Source organism: Eucyclogobius newberryi, unplaced genomic scaffold (genome assembly GCF_026437365.1).
Source record: "Eucyclogobius newberryi isolate DKJ021-1_F unplaced genomic scaffold, fEucNew1.0.hap1 SCAF_6, whole genome shotgun sequence".
Taxonomy (NCBI): Eukaryota; Metazoa; Chordata; class Actinopteri; order Gobiiformes; family Gobiidae; genus Eucyclogobius; species Eucyclogobius newberryi.
The window spans coordinates 17,991,920-18,012,028 of record NW_027316278.1 but is presented as its reverse complement, the minus strand read 5'-3'; the positions used below and the strand labels follow the sequence as shown (position 1 = coordinate 18,012,028).

The window sequence follows — 20,109 nt, the reverse complement described above, 5'->3', positions numbered from 1 at the left end:
CAAAAAGAAAGTCGCCCAAAATTCAACAGGCGGTTCTGGCAATGGCCGAGAGATGGCGCTTTATGTCTGTGAAGTGTTGTTTGTGCAAAATGTTGTTTTTTTTGCAGACAAACTTTATTTCAACCAGGCATAATTTAGTATACAGCTAAAGCAGCGGGGTCCATATGTGCCCAAACACTTAAACATTCTGGCTTCAATACTGAATCTACCACAGGGGGAAGAAAAAGGTGGATTTTGGAAATTGTGATGTTCTCAGTGTTTGTGGATGTACTTCACTATTATACTCGAGATCCAGTCTAGGTGTTGAGAACTAAGCATAACCTTCACACCGGGACACTGCATCTGCAACAGTAGATTGATACAGACTACATGCGTGTACAGTACAGTGCATGTCCTCTGCATCTATAACATTGGCCGAGTTCTGCAGTAAAGGCAAGTGTCCAGAGCCTTTAGCCCAAACCCAAAGTGACCATCTGGCTGCGGGCCACAGCTCTGCCTTGTGCAGGAGGCGGAAGGAGGGGGCTGTGGAGGCTGCGCATGCGCGGAAGGTTGTTTTTCACTCTGGCAGTAGCTTAAAGTGACTGAGCTCCGGGGGTTTCCTTGTCTTTGACTGGAGACCAAGCTGAAGTCAGGCCTGTGATAACAGCATCCAGTGCTGTTATTGAGCCTTCACACATTTCAATGAACTGCTCTCAAAGAAAACACTGATCGTGCTTCTGCTCTGCAGGGCAGAGATCAGTGTCTCAATCTCAAACATCTTTTTATGAGATTCTTTTTCAGACTTTTTTACTCCTAGCTCTGTGTAGCCTTTTCCACCATGGTGCTTGGAAAGGTGAAGAGCTTCACTGTAAGCTATGACTGTCTCAATGACAGTAATGTCCCCGTTTTCTCAAGCGGGGACAGTGTCTCAGGTAGAGTGATTATTGAAGTCACCGGAGAAATCCGCGTGAAATCACTCAAAATCAACACAAAAGGATTTGCAAAAGTTCGTTGGACTGAATCAAGAAATGCTGGATCCAACACTGCCTACACACAGAACTACACAGAAGAAGTGGAGTATCTAAATCACAAAGACATCTTAATTGGACACGAAAGAGGTAAGATTTGTGTCTTTATAAGGTTCTTTGCTCTGCTCTGAGGCTTTTTGTGTTTGTTTTGTGTTAGCTACTTTAAACCCCCCCTTTTGATCATTTTAATCGTAATTATGACAGCCTTTTACAAGTAACAATAGTGGGCTTCTGTCTTCATTTCAAATAGAAAGATGGTCTGAAAAGCAGTGTTTTGAGGCTTGATGTATTGTCGCTTGTTGACAAGGTGTCAATGAATGACAGCTTATGAAGAAAATGTAATATTTTATGGGTTTTCTGAGAGGATGGCGAGATACTGGCCTTTGAGCACTTTTATGTATATTTAGAAATATAAAACCCAATCGCATAGTGTGTTTCTTTGTAAGGTTGCTTTAGTTTCCACCCATTGTTCAAAGCGGTTTAATCCTGTTCAGAAAACTGGACCAGATGTAGGCGGAGTCAGAGCCGGATCCTCTCTCCTCATTGGCTGTGGTGCTCATGTGTGGACAATGACATCACTCTTTGCAGAGTGACAGAAATATCTGCAACTTTTTAGCTTGAAAAACACCCGCAAAGTAACATTAAAATATGGCTCTGAGGCGTCTGCTTTTATCCTTCTGCGTCTGTTTGGTGCATGGATCCTTGGAAAAATCAGACAGATTGTAGGGCAGGTGTTGGAGAATTTTATTTTATTTGCATTGGTTCTATAGGTTTACCAATCGCGTGCCTATAGGCTACATACTGTCTCTTGGCTTATTTGTGCATCTGGTTCATGCCCATGACTTGTTTTATGGATGCTTCAAATTGAAACGCAACCCTCCATGTTAATTGGTGATGCCAAAATCTAGACTGGTGTGGCAGGTCGCTGAAATAAACTAGTGAATATGCAGTATAAAGAATGGTGCTGTTCTTGTGCTGTGCGCATAGTGAATGCGTAATGAGCGCAGCGCTGTGGAGCTGCTCGCGCCGGTTTAGGCCGGTCTCCTCCTGCTGGAGTCTGGCTTTGAGTGACAGCTCTGCACTTGTTTACCACTGCCTGGCTCTATACAGCACAGAGACGAGCTGAGAGGGCAAACGCTCTCTGTAGCTCGATCATTATACAGTTTAACAATATTCTCCATGAAAATTATTTCATACTTGACATTGAATCTTCAATGCTTCAAGTAACAAATGAAAAGCATCAAGGAAAAACATTTGTTTATTGTTCAAGTGCATGAGCACTAAAGTTAAAATCTATAGTTTATTATAATTTCCCAAACAAGAATGGACCACTCAATAGAAGCCTAGTGAGTTAAGGCTCCTTAAAATAAGCTACGTGTTATAGAAATATATATATTAGTAAATTCTATTCTCTTTTTTTCTTCCCCCACCCTGTGTCTTTGATATGGTTTTCAGAGGTCTTCGTAGATCATTGTGTCCAGGTATGGTATGCACGTGCTTGGAATATTGTCCTACTTCTTTTTCAGATGATGACAATTCTGAAGAGGGTCTCACCACTATCCATTCAGGAAGACACGAGTATGCATTCAGCTTTGAGCTTCCACAGACGTAAGCAGCTACTGTCTACAGTCATTATTATTACTTGTCTGTAATGTTTGTTGAGTAATGTCGTGCTTTCTGCAGACCCCTGGCTACCTCCTTTGAAGGAAAGCATGGCAGTGTGCGCTACTGGGTAAAAGCAGAACTCCTGAGACCATGGCTCCTGCCCATGAAGACCAAGAAGGAATTTACAGTCTTTGAGCACATCGACATAAACACTCCTTTACTGCTGGTAAGCTTTTATGCACTTGTAGTCAACTATTGTAATAAGGATGTACATTGGACCATTAGCAGTTAAACAGGACTTTAAATTGAATGTTGTTTTTCAGTCGCCACAAGCCGGCACAAAAGACAAGACTCTCTGCTGTTGGTTCTGCACCTCAGGTCCCATTTCCCTAAGTGCCAAAATTGAGAGGAAGGGATATACACCAGGTAAAATGATTCAAATCATGTTGTCCAAACAGCATCAGGACTCATTTTACAAATTCATTCAAAAAGCCCACAATAAATGCATAATCAGAATTGTTACTAACAGATTTTCCTTACGCACCCTTCTAGGAGAGTCCATCCAGATTTTTGCAGAGATTGAGAACTGCTCATCACGAATGGTGGTGCCCAAAGCAGCCATCTACCAGACCCAAACCTTCTATGCTAAAGGAAAGATGAAGGAGGTAAAACAGCTGGTGGCCAACCTGCGCGGCGAGTCCCTTTCCTCTGGAAAAACGGAGACTTGGAATGGGAAGATGCTGAAGATCCCACCAGTCTCACCCTCCATCCTAGACTGCAGCATTATCAGAGTGGAGTACTCTCTGATGGTAAGTCTGCTGTTTTTATGCATTTCTTCTTTTGGCTACATAGAATAAAAGTAAACCCGCTACCTGTCTGTAAATGATCAATTAAAGATTGGTAGTTGCTTGCACACTAGCCACATTATCAGTTCTTAGTAGGTAGTCTAGGTTTCCGATTGAAACGACAGGTGTTCTCTCCACATGCTGTTAAGAGCATTAACCCAGAATATCAGTACCAACACCTGCCTTGAGGGTGCTTTATAACCACTTTACCCTACAAACTGACAGCCATAGCACTAGAGCATGGCCTTGCATAAACAAGCTGACCTCTACTCAGTGACCTACATAAGCGTGAATTATGGTTGGCACCATACTTCCATTACCCCTAACCCTTTTCTGTGTGTGTGAATTTGATATTTATAGTCTGTTTCTGTTTAGGTGTATGTGGACATACCTGGTGCAATAAACCTGTCCCTAAACTTGCCTCTTGTTATCGGGACAATCCCTCTCCACCCGTTTGGCTCTCGCACCTCCAGCGTTAGCAGCCAGTGCAGCATGAGTTGGCTGGGCATGGGACTGCCTGAGAGGCCTGAAGGTAGGTTTACTTCTATTGAGGCAGTTTAAAGTTTAAGCAAGTGGAGTAGTTTGGTCTCATTTGAACACATTATTTGCATCTCTTTTCAGCCCCTCCAAGCTATGCAGAAATTGTAACAGAAGAACAGAGGCTGGATGTTTCAGCTGCCCGTGAGGAGCTGGAGGGACACATGTTTGCCTACATTCATGAGTTCCGCTTTCAACCCCCTCCACTGTACTCTGAGGCAAGCATAAGAATACACTCTATATCTATATATATATCTATATATCTATATATCTATATATCTATATATCTATATATATCATTAAAATGTAAATGTTTTTTTTCTTTGTCTGATTTTTAGATTGATCCAAATCCAGATCATGCTAGTTGCACTGAAGAGCGTAGGCTGGACAGCTGTCCATCACGTTGAGTTAATACTGATTTTCCCCGTTGGATTTGGGGAACTAAAATAAACCTGTGTGCAAAGCTCTGCTTTGTATTTGTCCTCTATGACAGCACTCAACCTGGCCTCCAGAGACGTATCCCACCAACCGCAAGATGGACTTATGAACAGTTGGTTGTACGGACAAACTTATTCCAACCTCTGAACCACCTGTGAAATGAGGAACAGTTGTCTGTTTGGGGTACAGCTTTGTGGAGTCAAACTGTTGACAGTGGGACATGTTCAGTCTGAAAACCCCACTAGTAGCATGAGCCACCGCGGTGGAAGAAGAGGACGACCCATAGGGCTCAAGTCTACCCTTATTTCTAACTGCTGGCACATATGGACATTGAGGTCGAACTGCCACACATTGAGTAAAAGCATTCAGTGGCAGTGGTCGACAGCAGAAATAAGCCTCCTGCCTACTTCGGGATTTTGTTTTGCACATTTTATTTTTTACTTGACTTGTTCTCTGTTTAAGGATAATGAAAATCACTATTAGTTTGGTTTCCGCCTCGTAATACACCAGACTAAGACTGCAAGCTTAACTCTTTTTTTCTTTTCTTTTTTGCCTAATTTTTGTTAAGATACAAAAAAAAAAAAGACTGAAAAAATTATGAACAATGCACTGATTTTTGTTTTAGGTGTTACAATACATTACAGCTTAATTGGATGTGGACACAACAATCAAATGTTACATTACATTAGCCTCCTTAGATGTTGCTCTATATATTGGTTCCTTGTATTGTATGTTGGGTAATGTTAGCCAGCCATGCCATAGCTTTTTCATACTTGCATCTCTTACTGTGCAATTTGCAATGACAGGTGGTACATTTGGGATGTACTTACAACCTTGATGCAAGAAAGCTCCAAACCACACAAGGAAAAAATAAAACTTGTGTCTCCCCTAATCTTTGACTCCTTTGCCAAATGATTAGAATATAAAGAGAAACATGTCAGGTATTTTAAGTTGCACTGTTCATAATCTGTAAATTAGACCGGCAGAAAATACTGGCAGCTGTCTAAAGAATCGCATTCCCTTTTTGTCCTGCTGCACTTGCTCCTCATCCACTCTGCAGTGTTTCACCAGACCACTGAAGCCAGAATGCTTGCTATAAAAAAACGAAAACAGACGGACGTCCAGTAAAAAACGCTGCGATAATGCTAACTGTCTGGTCAGACTGGTCAGAACAAGTAGAGGTAGTCATTTTAGTAGTGTAGTAGGTTGAAACGAGTAATACATTGGTTTTCTAACTCATTCAACACTAAAGACCAGCTGCCCCAGACAGAGCAAGATGAGAAGTGGTACTTTTTTAAACGCAAATAAAATAAAGTAGGCAATCAATGGTGGTCTGGTGTAAAACTAAATCATACTAGGCATTTTGTAACTCTAGAATTATTAAGCCATCAAGCATTGTGTAGGATGCATCTCTGTATTGCTGTAAATTCCCTTTTTTTCCCATAGATACGAGTTTACATTTAAAATGTAGTTCATACGTGTTTGTATGTGTTGCAATGCATGCTTCTGCTCCTGATGACTAACCCATCTGCTCACAACGGTGCATATAAGTGAACTTATCTCTGTGGCCTTGATGCTGAAATGACCAGTGCTTTTTCTTTCTCTCAAAATAGAATCTGTTTCAACTGATGGTTCCTTGTTTGTATGAAAAAATAGTTTGACTTACCATGTTATTATTTATGAGGACAAAAAGGGAAAATGGCAAATGTTCCTTGAACAATTTGTGTTTCACGATAAAACTTTCAGATGGGCTGCTGTTTGTTTGTTTTTTTCCTTTGACAGACTTCTATTTCCATGTAACTTTTGGGCATTCACTTGGTTTTCTTTTGAGATTTGCGACATAACTGACCTTTGTGAACCTCCTCAGGTCGAGGGGGTGGCAGCTGTTGACCAGCACCCTCCCCCACTGAGACATTTAGGTAACACAAATGGCATGTAAACTGCTTCGTTCCCTTTTAATAAGTTTGCGGTTCTTTACTTGGGGTATTTGTTTTTACTTGGGGAAACTAAATCAAGCTTCTCTCAATGAGCGTCAACATTCAGGTTGCAGTTCTGTTCTTTGTTGGCTTGAGTTGTTCAGTGTCCAAATTGAGCTATACTCCTGACCTGTAAAAGGCAGGACCTAAAATGTTAAGAGCAAAAGAACTTGGGGAGGGTATCTGAGACATTTTAGGGGAAAAAGTGCAATATCACGCCTATTTTCATTCTCCATTTGTATATTTGTTTTTATCTTTTTGGTCTGTTAATCATGATGTTAAGATATTCTATGAATACACTAGTTATGAATGATTAAACCCTTGTCTAGTTCTTCCCATTGATTTGAATAAACATTTTGTTCAAAACTTGGTGTTAATTTGTTTTGAATATGTTTAGTTATTTAGAATGTCTGTCTTATTGTCAGCAGAACTAAAAAAACAAACAAATACTCAGTTTTGCCTCTATTGAATTAACGTGGTTAAGGTTATAAAGATTAAACACTGTATTACAAACTTTAAATATTTCTTTTGGCGTCATTCTATTTTTCTGTTGCAACAAAACATTATGCCAGGATTCTTTGGGGTGGTTAATGGCGTGTGACAATTAAAACCTGCAAGCCTGTTGTCACATATTTTAATCATTTCACCTGCGCACTTGTTTTGTCCTACAACACACATCTGAGAATTAAATATTGCACATTGCGTTACATCAGATTTGTTCCAATTTAGTTGGAAAACACAGAGCTTTGTATAAACAAGCACATGAGCTCAGTAGTAAATGTGCCTAATGTCAATGGACATAGTGTGCTGGTTCAGGTCAGCTAAAACGAACAGAAGTTCTTATGAAAGCTGTGTGGATTGCATAACGGCTCGGACCGTGGCGACACGTGGAGCAGTGGAGGAAAGACCAGAGACAAATGCCTCCAAAGATAACACTGCAGCTCATCCGTTCACAAAGAAATACTCTGAAAGAGTCTGCCTCAATGATGACTCAGCAGCAGCTTTGACCCCAGACTTCATTTTGCTTTTGTTCTGTCCGTCCAGTGCCCCTTTGACTTCTCTGACCCCTGTGCAATCATAAAAGAAGAAGGGGATTATTATTGGCCGGGTTTGCATGTATGCATGTCCACACACAGTGTTGATTAGGAAATGCTGACGCTTCGCAGGCCTCAGCTGTTTTGTCTCACTGGATAATCCTGCTGCCCAGAAGCACCCCGTGGTCCACAGGTTCAGCAGCCTGTGACTGTGCAGGTTTCACTGACAGGCAGAAGGCCAGGCTCATTCCTCTGTCGGTCTGCAGCTCCCACACTGTTCAGAGCACTGACTCTTCCTCTCTGTTTGTTGTTGCAATAATTGACCAAAGTAAGCTACTGTTGTTTGGTCATTACGACACACATTCACTCAGTTTGGTCAAACATTTATTTCATTTGTAGTTAAAATATCCTTGATAAGACGCTTCAGTTCTGCATGAGATGGCAGAGGCAGTGACCTGCCAAGTTTACTTGCATCCATGTACAGTGGACAGCTGAATGAGAGAAAAACACTGCTTGTTCCTCACGTGCTAAACCTACCCAGCTATGATCTTTGTCCACATTTGTCTGTAAATGGTGCTCTATAAACCACAGTTTTGCCGTTAGCCAGTGTTAAGATGCCAATGGCACAGTTGCTCTGCATATTTCTTCAACAGTTCTTCAGCCATGCTACATAATATTGTGAACATGGCCCTACGGACTAATGACTACAATTTTTTTTTAAAAATCTCATCTGTGTACAGCAGTATTCATAGAGGCCATGAGAGAGAGCGGTGCAGTCTCTGCTATGTTCTCATACTTGGAATCGCAAACGTCACATACCAAAGTGCACCATAGTAAGCATGGTACACGCACCTCCCTGTCACTCACCGACACGGTAAACATTAACCATCTGAGACAGAGGATCAGTAGTGCTCCATCGCACTCTAAATGCAAACCTCGTTTATCCAGGTTTGGGTTATAGCCTGCTATTATGGAGACAGAGGCTGATCTCTTATTAATGATGCTACGCCCCATATTTAAACCTGATTAGTGAGTAATAATAGAAGGTTTTAGGGTTCATGCTGTAAGTAATTTAAGTAATGTATTAAAAGACGTAAAAGAAGTTGAAGTTGTTGTAGATGTACCGGTAATTTTTTGTGCAGCATTCACTGGTTTTACTGCTGGAGATTACATCTTTTTAACCTGAATGATTAACACATTACAAAGTGATGGACTGTGAGTATAAAAATATTCTTGGAAAAGTAAAAAAGTTCTTGAAAACTTAACAGTTCATGTTTCAGTCTGCAATGCCCCCTGTACCCTCACACAGAACTGTTCTTATTTTAGCTCCTCAGTGCCCTCTGGAAGTCGTTCACTTTCCTTTTTTAGCCTTGGCTGACTCATAACGCGGGCCTGTCCCAGCTCAGATTCTCCTGAGTCACAGACCCCCTATCCTGTCCCATCTACTGCCCTCTGAGTGTCTTCTACTCCTGAAAAACAACAGGTGCAATGTCTGCCCACTCTGCGTCTGTCCCGCCACAATGTTATTCCACACTGCTGCGTCCAAACATTCAATCCAACTATGCATTCTAATCTTTCACCCAATCTATTCATATACTCTCTCACGTACTCTGTTACTGTTACTGTTGCTCTGCCCACATACATTTATTCGACACAAGCAAAAATGACCTTTGAAAACAACATACTTTTATAGCTTTAGCTTTGTTGGCTTATTGATACATGTTTAGGTCACTGACAGGGTGATATCTGAGTGTGGACTGTGTGGATGCATACGTTTCTACAGAGTATTTATCTTTAACCCACTTTTCTCAAAGGTGAAAGTGGACGAGGCATAGGGAAGTGAGAAAACTCAAATGACCTTGTTTACGCATCAAACTTACAGTGCCTCTGTAACAAGTATGTAATCCTTATCTAGCACAGCAGCTAGATTCTCCCGAGAATTGGGAGGGTTTAAGAAGCACTGAGTCATGTTAAAACTCCTACAACTTAACAGCATCATAGCTTTATATAACAGCTGGTTTAACTATATTTTTACACTTATAACACCATAAGAGAAATTAAATGAATAGTTTCTTACTTTATACCAAACAATTTAGCACACTGGGACAAGCACGGCCTAAACCAGACTACTCTTGTTCTTTAAGTAATTTTAATGATCTGAGGCAGTGGCCACATAAAAAAAAATGTCATCGTCCTGACTCCGTTCTTGGCAGCACATTTCCCTCCAAACCCAGTGAGCAGCTCTGCACAGAAGCCCCTTCATCATCTCTGAGTACACAGGCAGGAATGCGTGACTTATACTATCAAGTAAAGCACGCTAAGGATCCAAGTATTTCAAAAGTATGGGAAATGTGAAAGAACTTGTATGTTCTAGCTGTTTCTGGTCCACAGCACACATAGGCGGTAAATTGAATTGTGCAATTTGTCACTGACATCACATTACATAGAGGCTCAATAAACAAAAGCACAAGATTATATATATATATATATATATATATATATATATATATATATATATATATATATATAAAAACAGGGAGACTGTAGTAATAATGATCAGAAGATAAGTATGTATGCAAGTAATAACAATAATAAAATCAATGGCCAGAGAATTAATAACACTGGCCAAAAATAAAATTAAATACAAATTCCCCCTGCTGTCCAGGTAGTACAAATATTCATATATATGTATGATACATATGCATGTGCATACATACTGTTTATGCACATGCATATGTAGTATGTAGTTTCATACAGTTAATACAGTTAAACAGAGGTCAGTATACATACATCTGGTTACAATAAGATAGCAGAAATACAATTTGTTTTAATTTAAATTAAACAAAATAAAAACCTCTATGCAATTTACATTTTCAATCTTTGCTTTATGGATGCGAGCTGCTGAGAGCTCTAACTGAGCGATTTCTCTGTATGATGAGAGCCACTCCCCCACACTCAGAGGTTGTTCCAATTTCCATCGACATGCTATCATTTTATTGGCTGCAGTGAGCCCAGCAAATAGTAGGCGATGATCATTAATTGTTAGAATTATGTCATAAGTGTAATTTAATACAAGTAACCTCTGAGTGTGGGGTGTAGCCCGGCCTATGATTCTCGACGATGTATTAAAATGTTTTTCCAAAAAACGATTGACCTCGGGGCATTGCCAGATCATACGGAGAAAGATTCCAATGGTATTGTCTGGGCGGTGCTCGCTATATGGATTATCTTTCATCTTCATTTTACATAGTCTCCTGGGGTCTAAATAAGACCTGAGAATAAATTTACAATGAATCATTTGGTGATTCAGAATTTTTGATGCTCCAGTCCCACTCAGAGTGGTCCTTAAGGCTCATGGGCAGATGCTTATGTGAGGATTGTACAATACATTTGTACAGGTCAGAGACAATGCCACTGCTTGCAGTTGCTAGTAAAAAAAATAAGTAGAGCCTGGTAGGTCATAAGGTCTTTTCAGATCTAGAACTTCTCTGAGTCGCCCTATGATGTCACTAAATGTGCGAACCCCTTTGGATTCCCATGGAGTGAAATAAATCATGTTTTTGTCTATTAGGAGTGAATGATTATAGAAGATTGGTGACTGTGAACAGAATGTTTCCCTTTTTCATAAATTGATTGACTCTATTCCAAATAGACATGAGGTGTGTGATGATAGGGCCATGTTTTTGTTTGGTCGTCTTGAGAGGGATTTTAGAATAGATGAAGCTGGACAGACCGTATGGTGTGATTAAGGGTTTGATCCATCAGAACAAAATTAAAGTTGTTGGATGAGTTCAATGTGTTTCCTTTTAGATGTATCATGTCTTTATTCCCTCTTCCTTAATAACTGTCTTTTCTCTCCCTATCTCCCTTGCCTTCCTCCACACCGCAACACCTTATCTCCCTTGTCTCCACATTTCTGAACACCACAATAGTTGACATTGTATTTTTGTGAATCACTGGATGAAACCAGTCTGCTCCAGTCCACACAGAGGATTCTGTGTGATGTGATGAGTAACTCCATCTCGTCACTGCTTCCTGTTCTAAAGCATCATTGCAGAATATCCATAATACCGCCACAAAATATAAGCATATTGTCAAGATCAACTTGAGTGAGTCAATTTGTGTTTTTACACAATACTCATTTGGTTTCAGCACCACAAATGGGCCAAACATCACGTCCACCCAGAGCAAATACTTTTTTACACACGTAAATGTATTTTCAATTCATGTTCCAATAGTTCCCGGAAGTATGAACACAAAGATGTACTGGTCCTGACCCAGTTTTGCGTTTCTTTGAAAACAAGTTGTTGAACTGCACATGTCAGTCTGCCGCAGGTTAAATATATACATCAGGCTGGCAATAGCAGCTCTCAGTATCTGCTTTCAGCACATCAAAACAAAATGTCTGACTTATATTGCCTTGCATAACTGTCCCACTTACACCAGTGTTTGACCACCACGTCCAATTTGAAGTTCACCAAGAAAGTTATGTTTTGAATAATTGAAGCTATACTGATGTGATGCTGTGGCTCCAGACGTCGTAATGGCTTGAAGCTACACTACTGCACAACTTTCTTAACCTTTCACCTTATGTTACCTAACCTGACATTAGGTGAAAGGTTGCAACAGAAAAAAGAGCAGTTAATCTAAAAAAATTATGTATTTTCCTTGATATGATGTAATGCAGTTATTTTTAAACAATTTTAAGACGTATATTTATACAGCTCTCTCACTTTTATTTTCTGCACCTGCAAACAACAGCCATGTACCTGCTGAGCTCTTTGAACAGCACATGTGTAAGTTATAAAATACATGAATCAAATGCAAGGAGGTTTGTGAGTAGTGTCTTTTAAACCAATTCATCACTGCTTCAAACATCAGATGGATCAGGGATTATGGTGTTGTGTTAGGTTCAGGAGGAAATGGGGAATGTTGAAGGCCTGATACCCATTTACAAATCACAATTTTATGTCAGCTCAGCAATCTCTGGGGTTAGACAATGTCAAAACCAAACTAAAGAGAAAATATAAATAATAATGAGAAAAAGACAAATCTTCTAATTCTAATTCCCTTTTTACAATCCCAAAATAGAAATTCTCCCAATTAGGAACGCAAATCATAATCAGCAGTGACTTAAGTATAGTCAGAGCAGAGTTTGTGAAGAACTGGGCCACTCATTGGTAGAGGGTGTTTTCTATTAAAAGGTCAATATGTGCGTATTTGGTTTGAGTGTAGGATTTGTCTCCAACACAATGACATAATTATCATTGTCCTGGGGAGAAAAGGAGGAAATCAGAAGGCATTCTCATATGTAAGACTACACCCTGTCTCTTATTTGTCTGCAAATTGCTGTTTCCTCAATAAACCCAGGTCCAACATCACTGGGAGAACATCTACGGAAATTTAATATGACTCTATAGAAAAGGGAGCTGCGTCAAAAAAGAACAGATAACTTATAGAAAGTTTGAAAAACACTCTCAATAGAACTCTTATAAACAAAAACTCTTATAAACAAAAACTCCTATAGACAAAACCTCCCATTATCAGTTCAGGTGTAGGTTTTTTGCAAACTTGTAAACGGATTTCTGAAACTATTGATCCAAAATGGTACAAAAACTGTGTTAAAAACAGTGAAATGGCTGCTTTTAACACAGCAATTTACTTTTTTATATGTACTCGATACATATACTTGATTTTAACATCAGTACAATTTCCGTTGCAGTACTTGGTTAATGATACTTGTAATAGAGTACATTTTTAGCCATGTAACTGTACTTTTACTCTTTTCATACTGCTTACCACTGACTTTCCCAAGAACTGAACACAAACCTTTTATCTGGTTATCAGAGCTACTTTCATTAGAGAGCACTTTTTTAACAATGTAGACTCAAAACTCACCAAAAAGATGCAGTGTGGGAACGAATCCCAACAGTTGCTAAATACAACACAATTTAGTACAAATATTCTTACATATTACATATTATTTTCTGTATCTTGCTCCTAACACATGCAATTTAATGCGAGTATTTTGCATAACATTTTAAGTCATCGCTTGTCCTGAGGGCCGTCCCTTCCAGAGCTCTGATATCAAAGTATGGGAGAGAGTCAGTCTGGCCTTATCTCCCTGCTCTCCCTGAGCACAGCACGCACAGGGAGGGAGCCTATTGAGCGCGAGATGTCCAGATTTGTAAACATGTTTGTCTCAGTGTGACAGAGGGCGGTGCATTAACTATAGTGAAGGGATCAAATAACAGCTCAGCACCAATGCATGTGATCCTGAGGTTTTACACTGCGCCCTTCCTCTCATAAATCTGTAGTTTGTATGGGTGTGGGGCCAGTTTCAACTATTACAGTATAGCATACTTCGAAGCGCTATTATAGGGCCTTTAAGCACCACCACCAGTAGTAGAATAATGCAAGAGAGCACCATTTTGAGTTATGACACTTGTTTTATGTAAGAAAATAATGCTTTCAGATGTAAATGCCAAGAGTTAATTTATAATTGTTAATTACATAACAAAAAGAGAGAAAGACACACTTTTATTTGGGTTAGCTGTAAACTGTGAAGCAAGACACGCAATAACTTTACATACATAAGATTATGTCTGTGTCCTATGATGACAAGCCCTACTACTACTTTTACTACTACCAGTACTACTAGTTATATGTAGTAAAATCACTGCAAATAACTAAGTATTTTACAATTAAACAGACATGGTAAAAAACATTTTGTCCACAGCAACATTTAGTGAAAACACTGACTAAGTACATGTATGCCTTGTTAATTGTTTGTCTCAATATGTGTTGTGTCCCCTTTGACCGTAAAGTAACAGTCTTCTATGTCAGTGACAAGTCGGGAGCATGTCACCCAAGGGTCAAAGGTTAGTGAATGGGTCAAGTGGACAGAAGACAACAAGAGGCCCAAAGCAGCCATCAAATTTAAAAAGACGTTTGTGTCTTCACGCCCGCTCAATCTTAATTTAAAAAAAAAAAAAGCTGAATGTCAGATCTGTGTGGGGGTTTATGGCTCACAGTGGAATCTTCAGACCTCGCTTTTAATGACCTTATCAAACCAGACTAATAGTTAAAGATAATATGTCCTGGTTCTGGACTCTCGGACAGTGGAGAGGGTTTGTGAAATTCCAGTCAAAATGCTGATGTCACACAACGCCATCCTTCATCAGCCTTTGACCCCTTTGACCTTTGAAGAAAGTCTGTTACACAAGCAATAATAAAAAGTTTGGCAGAGCATAAAGTCATATGGAATGTAAGAACTGACTCAGCAGAATGTAAATACAGTGAATTCTTTATTAACAGTTACACAATCTTAATACAAAGCAGTAGTACCGCCTCTAGGCCCTATGGACACACTAAATATACATACAAAACTTTAGAAAATTAATTCAGCTTCAAATATACATTAAACATGATTAAACAGCTATAAAAACGCCCTATTGAAAAAACATTTACAAAGGTTTAGTGCAAATGTAATGTACAAAAATACTGGGGTAGTACAGCGGGGTGAACAGTTTACAGGTGCGTGTCGGCAATGGGAATTCGCCTCAACTCGACGATCTGTGAGTTGGAGACGCTTCCGCCATCGTGACTTCCCGGGATGGAGTCATTGTCGCTCATGTTGAGGCCACTCCCTAAACGAAAAGAATAAATAAAGTGAATGTATGTGGAGATGTAGGCCTGCCTGTTGTAAAAAGAAATGTGCAGCAGACCATCCAAGCCGGTAACATCCTATACCCATCAGATCAGTGACATTTGGTGGATCAAATTATGCAACCTCCACCAGCATCAGCCTGTGTTTCATATTGTATAGATTATGAGAGAGTGGCTGACTGTACCTTATCTGATTAGCTGAGGTAACGAGCTGCGGATGGACAGTTTGACGTCAGAGAGGGGAAATTGACTGTGCGCTCACCCAAACTTAAATGTAACTACTGTTTTGTTGCTCGTGCGTGTTTCAGCCTGAGCTCCTTAATCAGCTGCTTGTCTCAAATAAAGCAGTGGGGGAGTGACAACAGCCTCCAGCAAAACCCAGAGTAAACTGAGAGCCTCATTGTTACCCCAGATAAAGCCGACCTTACCATCAAACAGCACTTCACTACAGACCTTCTGCAAAAGCTCAAATCAGAAATGTTGGGAGTGACTTCTCATGAGTCTATGTCCCTTGAACATAATTAGAAACAACTTATAAAAACTGTTACTTTCAGCTTGCGTCTTAAAACTCAATGGTATCCGGAAAAAAAAAAAAAAAAACGTGCTTGGTTCCTGACCTGCACAAACACGAGGGCCCACAGCACATCTTTTCTAAAAGAAGGCCTACTCTATATTGAAGTGTCTTTTGTTACTGTGTGAAGCACTTTGTGACTATATGTCAGTGAAAAACGCTAGATAATAATGCTTTCTTACTACTTACTTACTAGTCACATGTAAAATGCAAGGCTTCTATAGTTGGGGTCGTTTTGGTATGAAGGAGAGCGAGGGTTGTGAATTCGTACTAGTCTGGGTGAATTCTACTACAGTGAGATGAAAGGGTTTGATGGCTGTAATGATGGACTGGAGTTTGAGCCTGAGTACAGGTTTGGGCATTGTTTCTAATCGCCTCCGCGTTGGTCTAAACTTACTGTTATTTTGTTATGTTTCATAAAGCCCTGTATTTGGCACAGTATAATAATTGTGTTAATGCTGGACCAGACTGGACTGTACGGGGCCTCGGTGTTACTACTCACTGATCCCTCCTGGATTATGTAAACCTGATTAGCAAATGGTCATGACTCCAGACTGGTTAAGATTAAAAACTAGGCTATAAATTCAATTAAAGGTGTATGAGACAGATGTCATAAGTCTATAAATGCTATTGTAGTTTTTGTCCTTTACTTGACAATTGGGAATAGACCACTGATCTAAGTTTGATGCACACATTAAAAGTTAGACAAGAAGCCAGTGAGAGATGCAAGACAATGACATGGGAGTTTATTCAACATCCTGTTTCAAAACTAAGAACTATTTTAAGTTCAGTATGGCTCAGATTTATCTCAATTTAAAATCCAAACAACAGGGATTTATGAGACAAAGATCAACAACCCGGGGGGACATTGTAGAGAAATCTGTGTGGACGCCTCGCCATCTCACAAACAAGACAAGGACAAAGGGGGGAGGTTCAAGCTGCTGTATTTTACCATCCATTTGGTGTAACATGATCCACGTGGCCTAATCCACTTTTAATAACACCACTAACTCTGTTGAATATACACACCTGTTGGACTGGACTTTGCATTTGACTGTCTCCTTAGTGACAATGTTGTTTGTAAACTGCAACTGGCTCGTAACATAGCGGTAGTTTAGCCTCAAACCAGTTTACTGCTAGGTTATTTTAACACTTCATTTATTTAAATATAAAACATATCTCTCAGGTCTAATACTCAGCTCAACGTCAAGAGGAGGTTTATTAGTTATTAGTAAGCCACCAAACTTTTACATTAAAGGCCACGGTCCGTTTAGTCCAGAATGTCTCGCCTAAAGAACAGTTTCTCCCCCTCTGCTTTTGGACTAATAAACACTTCATAAAAATAACCATACTTCATTTATGTATTTGCACTGCTAGTTTTCACCTGTTGCTCATTCCATACTGTATATTTTGTATTTAGTCATTTATATTATTATCATTAGTACTATGTTATTTTAAAAAGATTATTTCATGAATGGCTTTTATTTCATTATGTTTATATTATTATCAATTGTTTCATGTTGCACTATATCATCAAAGCATATTCTTAGTTTGTTCACTGACAATGGCAAGACACATTTTTCTGGAGTCTAATTCGGAAATCAATGAACCAATGAACTATAACTAAAACTATTACCAAGCAAAATAAGATAAATTGGATAAATATATATATATATATATATATATATAAATTGGATAAATATATATATATATAATAAATATATATAATAAAATAAAAACATCCATTCACACTCTCAAGCAGCTTGGCCTGTTAACCTAAATAGAAGTCAGATGCGGAGGACAAATTCCCCTACAGAGACAATAAATGCTAATCTAACCTAATCTAAGTATTGATCTGAAGTGAGTGGAGCTGTCTGCACAATGGGGATCTATGCAGGGCCGGCCCTTCCACTAGGCCGGATAGGCGGGTGCCTGGGGCGGCACTGTGGGGGGGGGCGCCCCCTCTGGAATTTTTTTGATTTTTTAATTTTTTTGCTTGGCGGGGTTTTTTGCCCTTGACCCTCAAGTTGTTAAGATTCCTTCATGCAAAACAGCTGACAGAAATGTACCCTAACCTCTGTATTGCTCTGCGGATCACTGCAACACTGCCAGTAACGGTCGCCTCAGCTGAGAGGAGTTTTTCCAAATTAAAACTGCTGATGACTTACCTGAGGTCAAGCATGGCCCAAGAACGCCTCACTGGTCTGGCTTTGATCAGTCTAAACCATGAGGTTGGTAGTCAAATTTCAACAATGATGTCATCAATGACTTTGCAGGGAGGAAGGCCGGAAAGCTGCACTGTAACCCTTGATGTAATTAGTTTGTAGTTTTTTAGTGTTAGTTTGTAGTTTTTCTTAAATTATTTGTTTATTTTACATATTATGTTTTTTGTATTTATTTAATTATTGCTAATATTGTTATTTGTTTATTGTTTGTTATTACTATTGTTTTTTGCCAGTTGTTTGTTTGTTTTTATTCTTGTTATGCACTTTGCACTCTTGTTCTTGCGATAAATAAAGTAGTATTTTCCTGTAGAACTGGTCAATTTTTTTGGGGCTTTTTCAAACGCCTATGAGAGAGTGCTATTTGTGTTTTTGTGTGTAGAGCAATCAAGGTCAAGGTCATTGAATTATGGATTTTTCTTTCTTTTTCCTTTTACATTTGTAGCAATTAATACAGTATAAACGTGTGACTCTTACCCGTCTTTAAGGCAAATATGAGGTCATCAAACTCCTGGGACTCCTCGTCTCCAGTCACCAGGTTTGTGTTGATGAAGCCTCCATCCGACCCATACGTCCCCATCACTGGACTGGATTTGAACACAACACTGGGCTCACTGCCGGGACGAAGCGAGGCCCGCTCCCAGTCAGCTGCAACCTAAAACAAGTCATTGAAAATTACACTGTGTATGAAATAGCTCTTATACATTTAAATGAGTTATTGCCGTGACGATGAGCCATTTAATTGGCCCTGTGTAAAGTACAGGTCAAACAAAGTACACTCCAAAGATTTAGGGCCAAGCCAAAGGGTCACTGCAGGTTCATGGGGTAAATGAACGGTCAAGGGGTTTAGGGTGAGGGAATGAAACGAGCAGCAATCAATGAATCCTTTGCAGTCTAAATTTATTATACAACAAGAATAAAACTCATGTTCTTGAACAAATATTACTGGTCTATACTTCATTCTAAGTTAAAGTGCGTATGACAGGTTAGACAGGTTTACTGCTGGTTATGTTTAAGATAAGATAAGATCAGCTTTATTTGTCCCACAATGAGGAAATTCCAGTGTTGCAACGCAGATTAGGCACCGAAGTATAATCATACAAACAGATAACTTAGAAATAACTCTTATAATCTTAATAATAATAATAATAACACTCTTATTTACAGCTGTTATATGGACAGAAAATATTGCACCAGGGATAACTGACATTATGTCACAGTATTGCACATGAATAAAACAGTATTGCACATGAATAAAACAGTATTGCACATGATCATGAGTGTTCAGAGCTAACAGTGTTTGTTGTAAAGTCTGACGGTAGCAGAAGGAAAGACCTGTGAAACGTCTCCTTCACACAGCGAGGATGGATCAGTCTGTCACTGAAGCTCCTCTGTCCCTTCTGGACCCTTCTGTCCCCCACCTCCTGCACCGAGTCCAGAGCACAGCCCAGGACGGAGCTGGACTTCTTAATGACTTTGTCCAGCTTCTTCCTCTCCCTCTCTGTGATGCTGCTGCTCTAGCAGACCACACCGTACAGGAGGGTGTGAAAATGCGCCATATTGGACTTTGTAACTTCCGGAACAATAACTTCCGTTCCGATGGCGTCTATGTGCTCACCGTGAAAATGTTGCCTATTTTTCCCCAGTTTGAAAATGTTGTTTTTTTATTTAAAATTTGTAATTTTACTTCCAGCGAGTGTTACCTAGTGACCATACTATAAATAAGGGCCAAAATCCATATAAATTACACAAAACTTGATTGATTGATTTGACAAATAAAAGCACCTTTATTATGTTGAATGAATGTTTAAACTGTCAGAAAAATGTGTCAGTTTTGTGTAAATTGTCTCATTATTATGTGTGTTGCTTATTGATGACTTCACAGAGGGATTCAGAATTCAGCTCTACTTGATGTAATTGTTTATTTTATTTTTCATTATTTTCCACGAACTGCAACTTGACTGATTCAAAACTATGAAAACAAATGACCACAGGGACTATTCCACTAAACAAAGTCATAATTAGAAAAACATGAAAACCTGTCACATGCATAATACATTTCTAAATCTCCATATGAAAAAGTGAGTTGTGTAAGTCCCAGAGGCAGAGGCAGGGCACAGACTGTCCTGCGAAGGGTACCAAGCTCCACCAGGCACTTCTTATATCACATCCATGTTCAAACAAAGTAAGTGGATCATTTTAATGA

General features: G+C 39.5%; 2 protein-coding genes across 3 annotated transcripts in view; one reads left to right on the top strand and one right to left on the bottom strand.

Annotated features, from left to right (window-relative positions):
• Positions 1-584: 584 nt before the first annotated feature.
• arrdc3a (arrestin domain containing 3a) lies at positions 585-4,982 on the top strand. 2 transcript variants are annotated; one of them, XM_072434087.1, is made up of 8 exons: positions 585-1,097; positions 2,534-2,615; positions 2,691-2,838; positions 2,936-3,038; positions 3,165-3,421; positions 3,833-3,989; positions 4,079-4,212; positions 4,333-4,982. In XM_072434087.1, the coding sequence occupies exons 1-8, from the start codon at positions 818-820 to the stop codon at positions 4,399-4,401; spliced, it is 1,230 nt and encodes a 409-aa protein (XP_072290188.1). In that variant the 5' UTR covers positions 585-817; the 3' UTR covers positions 4,402-4,982. The 2 variants fall into 2 exon arrangements, with proteins under 2 accessions (XP_072290188.1, XP_072290189.1); XM_072434088.1 differs by having other exon boundaries at positions 836-1,097; positions 2,463-2,615.
• A 9,750-nt stretch (positions 4,983-14,732) lies between these two features.
• adgrv1 (adhesion G protein-coupled receptor V1) overlaps positions 14,733-20,109 on the bottom strand; it is a 56,692-nt gene continuing 51,315 nt past the window's right edge. Inside the window, exons 93-94 of the mRNA XM_072433867.1 lie at positions 18,381-18,558; positions 14,733-15,091 (exon numbers count right to left, since the gene is read on the bottom strand). Coding sequence (XP_072289968.1) covers positions 14,973-15,091; positions 18,381-18,558 — 297 coding nt within the window. The 3' untranslated portion in view covers positions 14,733-14,972. The remainder of the gene's footprint in view (positions 15,092-18,380; positions 18,559-20,109) is intronic.